Source organism: Chiloscyllium plagiosum, unplaced genomic scaffold (assembly GCF_037043375.1).
Source record: "Chiloscyllium plagiosum isolate Xiang-an unplaced genomic scaffold, Cpla_swu_hap1 HiC_scaffold_13, whole genome shotgun sequence".
NCBI lineage: Eukaryota > Metazoa > Chordata > Chondrichthyes > Orectolobiformes > Hemiscylliidae > Chiloscyllium > Chiloscyllium plagiosum.
The window spans coordinates 26,314,213-26,326,622 of NW_028270151.1; the positions used below are offsets into that span (position 1 = coordinate 26,314,213).

Genomic DNA, 12,410 nt, shown 5'->3' on the forward strand with positions numbered 1-12,410 from the left:
ATATGAAATGTCCAGGCTTCGGCTTAGTCAATTTCTGGGCAGAGTTGGAACTGTAACTGGACAGTGGATTTAGTGGCAGGGGGGGAAGACCTTGACTTCAAACCTCTCTCTATCCAGCCCAGGGCACTGGATATATAGTTTGATAACTTGAGCAAAGTAGCCAGGTTGAGACAAATGAGGGAAAACTGGGTGTCCCAGTTTTAAATGTTGAAATTAGTTTTCGCATCTGCACATGTCACTTTGAAGGAAACACGTAGATTATCAGTATAAGTAAGTATATTTTAACCAGTTTGTCGTTCTACAGAATTTTTCCGTGTCCCCCTTGCAGGTGTCTTCTAGTGTCTGCATAGCCAATGTACGATCACTTTGGGGAATGCCATATATTTTCTTGGACATGCTACATGCAAACAATCAAGGTATGTGAAAAAGCGTATCCAATATTAAACGCCAACGACGCAAATACCTTTACATAAGAAGCCTACAATCATCCCAGTTTCACAGCTCGGCTGGTCTGAAGCACTGAATGAGCATTCCGACAGTGATGACTCAGTTCCATTGCATTGAACTTTCTCCAACAAAACAGGTCCCGTTTCTTCTGAGTTGGGTAGAAACATTGCTGTGTGATAGGCGTTGCAACCAATCTGTCTGCAGACGACTTCTCCAGCTGTTGAATCCCACAGGCTACTACAGACGGAGCCCCACTGACCTCGGTAACGAACCTGCAGTTGTCCAGCACATGCCCCCTCCAGACTCACCAATCTCAATTCGCTCAAATCTGTGAAACATTCAAGCAGAGACATTAATTATTGCAAACCACCCAGACTGATGTAACATTGTCATCCTGGAATCGTTAACTTTAAATTAAAGGTTTAAAATTATTTGATAGTTAACTTGCATCCATGTCGAAATTTTCTTTTGCTACCTTTGATCCACGTTTATGTTTTATTTATGTAACTTACAGACTTTGAAACAATGTATTATATATTCAGAATTATTCAAGGTCAACTGAGATGGTACGAAACGTAAATTACACGAGATACTGCCAGTGTTGCACACGTCCACAGAATTATAGAATCCTTTGAGTGTGGAAGCAGGCCATTTAGGCCTATCGAGCCCTCCGAACTGCATCGCGCACAGACCCAACCCCCACCAAACCCCGGGCCAATCTAGCGAACCAGCACGTCTTTAAACTGTGTGCGAAACCGGAGCACCCGGAGGTAACCCATGGCAGACACGGGGAGAATACGCAAACTCCACATGGGCAGTCACCCGAGGATGGAATTGAACCGCTGTAAGGCTGCATTGCCAATTACTGAGATTACGTACCACCGATCCAGAGCAAAAACAAGCAAAATCGTATTTTTAGCAATTATTTATTGTATTACCTACATGACCAAATAGTTCTAAATTGCAGTACTAAGATCAGTGAAAATCTATCAGCATGTTAAATTCAATACTAATCGGCGAGAAATTCAAATTGTGCAAAATTCAGTTCGTTGGATTTCAATCTACCACTATTTACTGTACACCAATTACTATTCAAGTGCATATGTATGCATTGATTCACTGTTCCATGTTGCATTACTTTTAGCTTTGAAACTTTATACCACGAATGGACAAAAAAAGGTGTGATATTTGTGTTTTGTGCTTTCGATTGGTCTCTAATCACAATCAATGGGACCTGCCGCTGGTAAATGTTGAGTAAAATTCTAAGTTTTTTTGTTATAAGGCGAGGAAATAAGTTATAATAAGTGACATTTTCAGATTTTGTTTCATTTTTGTACTGAAATTAGTAAAGGGACCTTGCTCCAATCACTGACGTATTGGCGTAGTGTTTGAAATTATTTGTTCTCTTAGTAATTTGGAGGCCATTGACACAACTTGAGCTTACAACGTGTAGAAGAAGTAAAAGTTGTAGGCATTATTCAAGATGCAAAGGAGTTAATAAGACCTTATAGGTCTTAACTTCCAAGGGAATTGTGCAAGAGATTTTCAGGTCCGTTGTGTGAGGCAATGTTGTCACACTGCAGGACAAACAAAGCACAACAACTGGATGTAGGTTTCTCACAATTTCTGTTTATTTTCTGCTGCAAAACGTTTTCTAATTTCTTTAGGATCACTATTGAGTTTGACTATGACCTAGTGGTTATCACTTGCAAGTGTTCCCATTCCAGCTGATGATAATTCTGGACAAGTATTTCCCAGAGTGAACCCTGGATTGGTAGATAATAAGGTTTATTTTTGTAATTTATTTATCTTAGTGGTCAGTCACTGAACATATTGACAAAAGGCTGACAATCCACTTACCATTAAAACAACATCGATGTTACTCACATGAAAACAAAGCAAAACATACGATTTTGCACAATACAAGAATTCATGGAAATAGTCACAATACAAAGATGAGAAATAATGACTCAACCTTTTTATCCTCAACGACCTTCCAGACACTCAAACTTCAGTGAAGCGTAATCCTGTTTTGACTTTAAAATCCCTTCTTTAGTTGGCATAACTGTAATCAATTTCTTCCTGCCAACTTCTGGATTCACTCAACTTTAGCTTTCATTGACATCTCTTTGTGAGACTCTTAAATGAACTAACACAGCTAACTTATTCCATTTCATGGGCATCTAAAATTCTTCTTCCAGAATCTTCTGTTTCTAGCCTTCTATCTAAACTGATAATAAACCACGCATGTGGGCTTTGTAGCAAAACTGATTTGGAGACTGCTAAGCTCACAATCCCTTTGCTGTCACACAGCTGTTCTCTCTGAGAGAAACCTGCAAACTGTGCCTGGTAGGATCCTCCATACTCACCGGATTATGGATGGTGCCGTCTTTCTAAAACAAATGTTTTCTACCTCTGTCTCCTTCTATCATTCTGAAACATTTTTCTGACTCAAGAGCCCAATGTTTTTCTCTGCTTTGCTTCCTGAAGTTGGAACTATTCACCTCAAGGACTTTTTTTTTTAAGAAACTGCATTTAAATACAAGCAAGCGCATTTCAAAACAACTCTCAAAATTCAAAAATGAAACCATGTCCTTCCCTTCAATATCCACACAATATAGAAATATTGGAAATATTGAAAGAAAGTGCAGTACCTAAAACATGATGGCAGGATATATTTTAGCAAACTTCGGATCATTCTGCTAGGTTAACTGAATTTAACTATTGTTAAAACAAGAAATCACATATCCAAGCAAAACCATCTTATGAGCATGCCTTTTAGCATTGTCAAATGAGCAAAGCAGATTACTGGCCCTGAGTCCCAGTATATTTCCAAAAGGTCAGAGAGCAATACAGCATGGAAACTAACCCTTTGGTCCAATTAATCCATGCTGACCAGATATCTAAATCTGACCTAGTCCCATTTGCTGGTATCTTGCCCAGAGACTGCTCAACCCTTCCTATTTGTATACCCATCCAGATGCCTTTTAAATGTTGTAATTGCATTGACCTCCACTACTTCCTCTGGCAGCTCATTGCAGACATGCATTATTCTCGGTGTGACAAAGTTACCCCTCAGGTCCATTTTTCTCTTTCTCCTTTCACCTTAAACATATATCCTGTAGTTTTGGACTCCCCTGTCACCCCCGAGGAAAAAGACCTTAACTATTCATCCTGTCCATGACCCTCATGATTTTATGAACCTCTTTGAGGTCACCCTTCAATCTCTGGTACTTGGGGGGAAATGTTCCATCTATTCAGCCTTTCCCTGTCGCTCAAACCTTCCACTCCCGGCGACATCCTTGCAAATCTCTTCTGTACCCTATCACGTTTAACAACGTCCTTCCTGCAGAAAATGGACCGGAATTTTACACCAATTGTATTCCCAAAGTGGCGTCACCAATACCCTGTAGAGCCGCAACATGACATCCCAGCTCCTATACTCAATGTTGAGACCAATGAAGGCAATTGTGTCAAATGCCTTATTCACTATTCGGTCCGCCTGTGACTCCACTTTCAAGGAACCACGCACCTGCACCTCTTGGTCTTTTTGTTCAGCAACACTCCCCACAACCCTACCTTTTATTGTATAAGTACTGCCCTGGTTTGCCTTACCAAAATGCAACACCTCACACCTCATATTTTGGCCTGTTGGCCCACCTGATTGAGGTCCCTTTGTACTCTAAGATAATCTTCTTCACTGTCCAATACACCACCTATTTTGCAAATGTACTAACCACACCTCCAATATTTGCATCCAAATCATTCATATAAAGTATTTGTTCATAAAACTAAATGCATGACGCTTATCTTCCAAGCAAGTGTTATTACATCAGCGCACCAGATTATCTTATTATGAAAATTAATATTTTACAAAATATTAAACTCCAATTGGATAGAACAGTTACCTTTGCCTGGTTCAACTGTAGTATCTTCACTGGAAGGTTGCACAGAGGAACCAATTGTTGAAACTGAAAAATAAGAAAGTGAATTCTAAGAAGCAAAAATTTAAGAACAGAGACTGTTTAGTAGCATTAATGGAACTGAACCTAAGTAATCCCATATCCAATTCTTACTTCTTAACATTCTATATTTATTGCATAATGCCTGACATCATGTTCTGTCGGAAGATTAGAATCAGAAAAGCAAAGAATTTACCAACTTGGGATGTTATTCTGTCCACTGAGGCCAGGTAATCTCTTTTGAAGTTAAATCTAGTTAGATCTTCTCCTCAGCTCTTTCCCAATTTTCCCTCAAAATTTGAAACTGATCGTTGAGTAACCTCGCAATGTAAATCAGCAGTAATAATGAGAAACAGAAGAATGACTGAAATGTATCCTAAAAATTCTATTTACTGTCGACTCACCAGTCATGGAAGTACACAGAATTTCAGCAATGTAGCAATGAGAAAAACATTCTCAATTTAACATCACTTATCCCATCACACCATTAGTCAGAGAAATAACACTCTCTGTGCTTCATTAATCATACCTGGCACTTATTCAGATATGCTATTTGTGAATAAATTCAACATGGTTTCCAGTTTTACTAACAGTGTAGTTTATGGCCGTTTTGCATAAATGGAAACCTTGCAAGTAGTTCGTTTATTCCAGCTTCACATTAAAATTTAACAACAAAAGTCCAAGGAAGCTTTTCAAAGAAAATGTGTTATTATTCTTTAGACTTTATCTGGATGTTGTATGATTTGGCAGAAGTTTTGAAAATCATGAAGGCTCTGAACAGAGTGGCTTAAAAGAACCCTTCCTCACTCCTCAATTGATTGAGGATCAGAAGATTCAGTTTCAACTGTTTCGCAAAGGAAGCAAATTTAAAATGAGAAGCAATTTTCCTACCCTCTGGGTATTAGTATCCGGAATGCACTACCTGAAAGTGTGGTAGGAGCAAGTTAAATTGAGGCATTAAAGATGGCATTCGGTGACTATTGAAATAGATGCAATCTGCAAAGTTATGAGAAACAGATTGGGAATTAGAACTATGTTTATATTTTCACAGATGTGAAGGACTGAATGGTTTCTTTCTGCATTGTAACAATTCTGATATGGCTTGGCTTGATATTTATTAACCATTACTATTCGGTCATGATAAAGTACTGTTTGGCTGCTTTCTTGAACGATTGCCATTCATGTGGTGTAGCTATAACCACAATGCTGAAAGGAAGGAATTATCAGAAACTTGACCCACAGCAACAGTGGTCAGAAAAGCCCAGGTCCAGGTCTTACCTACTCCAGAGGTGACACATAACATCCCTACACAGGCTGATTAAATATTTTTACACCTTCCTACGTACAGAAATGAAAGTTACGCATAATTTATAAAAGCCCTTTGGCTCTTTTCATGCAGTGACAGTGTCCCTATCTCTGAGACCAGAATGGTCCTGTACTAGTCTCCGACTGCTCCAGAGGTGTGCAATAACACCGCTGAGCAGATTTGATACAAAATATCTGTGAACAATATCCTGGGCTCTTGTGGTGCTACAGTAGTATATCGACCCCTGGAGTAGAAGGTTAAGTCCCACCCGTCTCAATGGAGTACCATGACACTTCTGAACAGGTTAGAATCATAAATTGATTAATAATAACAGGTTAATTAAAAGTATCTAGGAGCAGAATCCTTACTAAAGAGACAATTGCGATACATCTTTCTGCTGTGTCGCATATGAACCAGCATTTAGCGACAGCCATTTCTTTCAGCCACCTAACGGCTGGTATAGGTTTTGGATTGTTATAAATCTTCCTGCTACATTCACCGATCTACACGCTGAACAACACTTCCACCATTGCATCTGCTAGCAGCTCTAGCTGTGAATTTGTGAGCCCGCCGCTAACGAGGCTTTGACCTGCTCGGTATTTAAACTTGTCTCCCAGTGAGGAACAAGGGATCTCTAAAACAGCTCGTTGTGAGACTCGATGGAAGGGACTGTTTCTGTCTCAGTCTGTTCGTTACGTTAAAATGGAATTCAGATTTTCACGTGTGTCAATTCTGACATTTTAGATCACCGTGAATAATGTTAATAGTTCTGTAACAGTCACAATAAAACAATTGCACACGTCATAAAATGCCGAAATTTGCTTCACGGCAGCGTAACCAGGTAGAATTTGACGCAGAGTAAAGGAATTATTTTCGTACGGCACCAACCCGAGACAGTGTGGTAGTACGTGGAAGAGTGTTCAAAAAACGAAAGAGCGTTATGTTTACAAAGTGGAATATCAGAGCTTCAGAAATTTAGTTTACTCGTGACGTCCTTTCCCAAACCAGCACGGTATTCTTTTAAATGGTGCTGGAATGATTAACTCTAATATAGGGCTCAAATCAAAGCGATTTTGCAGCCCATTTTATTTATTGTGTGGATATTGTTTTCCATAGGATGAGAGAGATAATGTGGCGCAGTTCTGATATCGCCTGTTTCTTTATCCATTTCAAAGTTTGAAACTACTGAGTTTTCCTGCTTTATTATAAAAATGGCATCAGTGTGCCTCCGCAAAAACAAACGCGCCTGACTTTCCTTTCATTAACACTCGGATCGAGGTGAAAGTGGGTATTGCAGATGCTGGAGATTAGAGTCAAGATTAGAGTGGTACTGGAAAAGCACAGCAGGTCAGGCAGCATCCCAGGAGCAGGAAAATCGACGTTTCGGTTAAAAGCCCTTCATCAGTCCTTCCTGATGAAGGGCGTTTGCCCGAAACGTCGATTTTCCTGCTCGTGGGATGCTGCCTGACCTGCTGTGCTTTTCCAGCACCACTCTCATCAAGTCGAGGATCTGATCAAAGAAGTTACAACTGGACGGAATGAAACCGCCACACAAGCCATCGTTATAATAGGACATGATCAGAATATCAGTTAATTCGCTCGGGTGACGAATGAGTGTGGCTGGATCTGGCATTTTTCTGGTGTTTTATTTTGCAGAACTTTTTAAACACCGCCATCAATCACCCCACGGCACACAGGAACAAACAAAGAGTTGGTTAACATCAATCTGGCGCACATTAGGAGAGTTTCTCACCAAGTCTTTAGACATCCACCTGAGAAGTTAAATGTTACAGTGCCTTTTTTTCAGAATAATGTACATTTGCTGAAATTGTGCTCGTAGGAACTCTTGCGAAAGGCGGAAGATGTCATTCTTGTGGATTTTTTTGTCTCTGTCGGGTATATTAGGAGAATTTGATAACCTGTAGAACAACAACGGTGTTGCACAAACTGAAACCATAAATTATTCGCTACTGAAACGCCGGAATTGTTGATTCGTCTTCTTGTCGTCTTGTTTAACACCTTGCTTTCTGCAGGAGCATAACAAAAGTCGAAAATCGTCTACACTCTGTTTGCCACTGGGTTCCAATTTATCAGACTGAGAAACGTCCCCGTTGTGGGAAGTGACGTGGATTAATGAAATTAAATCATTATTCCAAATGTGTACAAGATCAAAACGGGAAACTCACTGTAATCACACAAAAGAAATAATTTCACGGATTTTAATCGATGTTATCCTTAGGTGGCTTGAAATATTAACTCATAAATCATAAAACCACATTCACACTAACCGGGAATGACAATGTTTTGATGTTTTAGTTCGGAATTCATTCGGTGGATGAAGCAGTATCGGCTACCTATTAAAATCATTTTATTTAATTTAACCTAATACATTGCGTTTTATCATGTCACATTATATAATTAATAAATACATTTAAATGTCCACCAGCTCACGCAGCAAAATATTCACTCGCCGCATCTTGTGTTTAAATAAGACAAGGATTGAGACTAATTCCATGGTAGCAGGCAAATCCAGAAACCTGTATTCCATAATCAGTGCACAGAACAGGAAATAGAAAACGACACCTACTCAAGAAACATTTATCAGCAAATGGGAATTTACTTTCCTATACTTTTGTCTCTTTCTGGTCTTTGCGGAATAGGAATTTGTGAAACAATCAACAATAACATTGGGGAGCTGTGTAAAATGAGAAAAAGAATTATTAAAAAGGACATTCTCCAGTAAATAGCGAATGTCTGGAAAATAATAAACCACTCCGAGATAAAGTACATCTCCAGATTTCAGGAAAGCGCGATTGCGACCTACTTACCCACTGAAATGTATAGAATCAGCAAAGACATCCCCAAGCGCTGCATTTCCGCCAATGTATTACAGAGATAGGCAGGAGAACCTGATCAGTGATCTGTGCAAAACTGCACCTAAATTCAGTCAAAAGATGATGTGGGGTTCATTAACCAGCGGATCTATTTGTTCAGCAGAAAGACGTTGTTAAATTTGGGCCTGGCAAAGTTTGTTTTCAACGGCACAGACGACTGGAATCGACGAACCAATAACCGATGTTATTACCAATTTAGGCAAAACTAAAGTTAAAAGCGTGAGAGGGGGCGGGGTTCTGTGACCTCGAAGTTGCCCGACAGGTTTCTGATTAGAATTCAAATTTATCAGCTATGAAGGGGAGTTAATAATATTTAATTTCATTAACGCCTATTGAACTTTCCCTGCCTTTATATAGAATTACATATAACAGAAAAGACAATGCCCCGCAGGTAAAGAATACATCGGGGCATGTGACCAGCAGCCTCCCGTCAATGTCAGAACTTCGTGCCCAGTGAGAGAGAAAGAGAATTATAGCGGCGAGGATCCATAATCCGTTTTAATCTACAGTTCTGTAAGGTACAATAAATCATGACATCTTCTTTAGTTAGAGAGAGATAGAAAGCGAGAAAGCGAGAAAGAGAGAGCGAACGAAAGAAAGAAAGATCTGACCAGCCGAATTTCTGCGTCTATCAGAATTTTCTGTTTGTTTCCACCTGTGTTGATATCGTTCTAACCGATCTTTAATTCCAGAGCCGATTTGTCGCCCAATTTCTGCCTCATTGGACTTGCTGTCCGCTTCGACCTGCCTCTCATATTGAGTCATTGTATTTTCGTTCGGATTTTGTGCTTTCCTGGGACACTTTTCTCAGCAATGTGGTTTATTTGCTAGTTGCCTGTGAAAGAAGTCATCTTATAGAAGTTAAATTCCACGGAGGCATGGCCAGTAATTTCGAATCAGCAAAACGCAGAAGGATATATATTAATAATAGCATTCAGCTCATTCTTTCCGGGCTGATTTCTTTTTGTGTGGAAATGGAAAAATACAGTTAATTCCATTCTCAAACACTTTCTCGCCGCCCTGCATTTATTTGATTTAAGGAGTTAACAGACTTGTTTTGAGTAATACCAGTGAATGACTTTTCAGGTAGGCAGTTCGGCATTACTAATAAATCTCTACAAAAACTTATTGCACGTTTTGCATCTGATTCTTCGCAAATCGTTACTATTCTGTCGCCATGGCGTTTTCTGTCACGGGAAAGATGTTCTCCTTATGAACTCTACCAAACTCAGCAATGACGCCTTACACCCTTATCAATGTCTCTGCACAATGATATCACCCAGAGTCGCCGCATTATTAAAATCCGACGCCCTTTCATGTGTAAACTCGCCTTAGGTTTGGCATAATAAACGTAATAATGCCGCCGAGGCTGAGCCACGGCTCTAAGCTGCTGGAGCATACATTCTTGGTTTCCTTTAAATGCGTTTCTCTGTTTATGATGCCAACCGATCTAAAATGCCTCTCCTCATCTTCTCCTGTGACAAAGATTTATGCAATACCTCCGCAGGTCTCTCTATGCTTGCGGTCATTTTGCAATTACGCCATTTGGTTCAAATCGCAAAGCCGCATTCTTCCAACCGCAATGTAACCATGAGGTTGTGTCTCTACATTTTCCCAACCCATCGATGTCTGATGAAGTCTCTTGCTGTTCTCAATGCTTATTAGTCTTTCCTGAATTGCTCTGGTCTGAGCAAATAGTTCAAATTAATTACCAAAGATTTGCTTTTGTTGAAGTCCCAGCTGAAGGTCGTTTCTTCGACTAAAATGTTCTGAAAGACAAACATGTCTTTATGCTCATTTCATCTAAAGGTTTCCCCACCGCCGATGTAAGGCTGACTCGACTCCAATTGCAAGTCTTATCCTCCTCGCATTTTGAGGACATATGCGGTCTTTCTGTGATCTGGCAGCAATCTCACATTGACATGTTGTGACTATTTCAAACCTGTATCTTTCTAGGTCATTTAGGAAAACTAAAGAATCCTGGTTTTTCGTAGGATCACTTACGACACAGAAGGGGGCTATTCCATCATTTTACTCCTCACTGGCTGCTCCCGGAGCAAATCATTGAGTTGCAGTTCCCCTCTAAATTCTTGTAGCTTTTTTTTCAAATCCCCACTCTCTCACTTTCAAAATCATTCTTTACGCTTCCACCACCTTCATGTTCAGTGAGGTCTAAGTAGAGACCGTAAGAGGTGGCACAAGAAGTAGGCCGTTTAGCCCGTCCAGTCGGTTCCTCCATTCATTGAGATTATGGCTGATCTGAGAGTCTATTTTCCTGACATTTCCCCGTCACTCTCATTCCTATAATGACTTAAAAAAAGACTATCTCAATCTTGAATGTATTTAATGATCCAACCTTGACAGCACTCTACTGAAAAGCATCCCACGGATTCACTGTGCTCTGAGATCTGAGAATAGAAATTCCTCCTCATCTCTGTTTTAAATATACAAACTCTTACACTGAGACTACATTCTTTGAACTTATACTCTCTCACATCTATCCTGCTGAGCCCACTAAGAAACTTGTACATTTCACTAAGATCACCTCTCATTCCTCTCAACTCCAATGACCACAGGTCCAACTATCCTCATAAGAAAACCCCTCCATTTAAATCAAACACTGGCTGCCTAAAGCAGTTCTTTTCCACACTCCACCTGCATGTCATGCCCAAAATGTTTAATCTATGTCACCTTGTTCTTGTACTATCAGATATGTCATAGTTTGATTGCCTGTTATATAATCTCCCCTCAATGCCCTTTTGACCAAGTGTTATAATGTGAGCCTTGCCAGCCCAAGCTGCTAATTTAAAACCCTTGTGTCTGGGACCAGTCTGGTTGACCTGCTTTGCATGCACCTAAGGACTCTACATCTTTTGAAACGTGTGGTGACCATTGGTCATGATCGGTTTTGAAAAGGTGCACCATAACAGATGCTGCCAGATCTTCTGAGTTTCTTCTGCATTTTCCATTTAGTTTCTGGCAGCATAATTGCCCTCCTTTTGTATTCGAACCAACTAGTTATGAGGTCCTGGATCCAATGGGCATTTTAAACCAATTTTTCAACAGCTTTTGCACTAGAATCCCCTGCACACTGTTAACATTGTATCATTAATTCTCTATCATCATCCCACCCCTTCAAAACCTAGGAAATAGGAGCAGGAGTGGGTCATTCATCCCTTTGAGTCTGGCTAATCATCAAATTTTGTGTCATGTTGCCATCTTCTCTCCATATCCTTTGATCTGTTTATTCCGAAGGACTTTATCGACATCTTTCTTGAAAGTCTTCAATATTTTGGTCTCAACAGTTTGCTGTAGAAGAGAGTTCCAGAAGCTCACCACACATGAGGTGAAGAAATTTCTTCTAATCTAAGTCCTAAACGGCCTTCCACTTATCCTGAAAATGTATCCCATCGTTGTGGACTCCCTGATGACTGCAAACATCCTTCTTGTATCTGCCCTGTATAATCCTGTTCAAATTGTATCAGTTTCTATGAGATACACCCTCATTCTTCTAAACTCCAGTGAATATGGTCCTAACTGATAAAACCTGTCCATGTAATCCTGGGAATTATAGACCAGTCAATCTTACATCAGTGGTGAGCAAAGTATTGGTGAGGATTCTGGGAGACAGGATTTATGATTACTTGGAAAACCATAGTTTGACTAGATATAGTCAACATGGCTTTTTGAGGGGGCAGGTCATGTCTCACAAACCTGATTGAATTCTTTGAGGATGTGACAAAACACATTGATGAAGCTAGTGCAGTGGATGGGGTGTAAATGGATTTTAGCAAGGCATTT

At 40.0% G+C, this 12,410-nt stretch overlaps 1 protein-coding gene across 1 annotated transcript in view; it reads right to left on the minus strand.

Moving 5' to 3' along the window:
* The window catches only part of LOC122555636 (scavenger receptor cysteine-rich type 1 protein M130-like), a 49,322-nt gene extending 39,948 nt beyond the window's left edge, over positions 1-9,374 (minus strand). The window contains exons 1-4 of the mRNA XM_087993944.1: positions 9,286-9,374; positions 7,507-7,634; positions 4,356-4,418; positions 464-775 (exon numbers count right to left, since the gene is read on the minus strand). Of these exons, the coding sequence (XP_087850070.1) occupies positions 464-775; positions 4,356-4,418; positions 7,507-7,634; positions 9,286-9,374 (592 nt within the window). The remainder of the gene's footprint in view (positions 1-463; positions 776-4,355; positions 4,419-7,506; positions 7,635-9,285) is intronic.
* Positions 9,375-12,410: the final 3,036 nt, after the last annotated feature.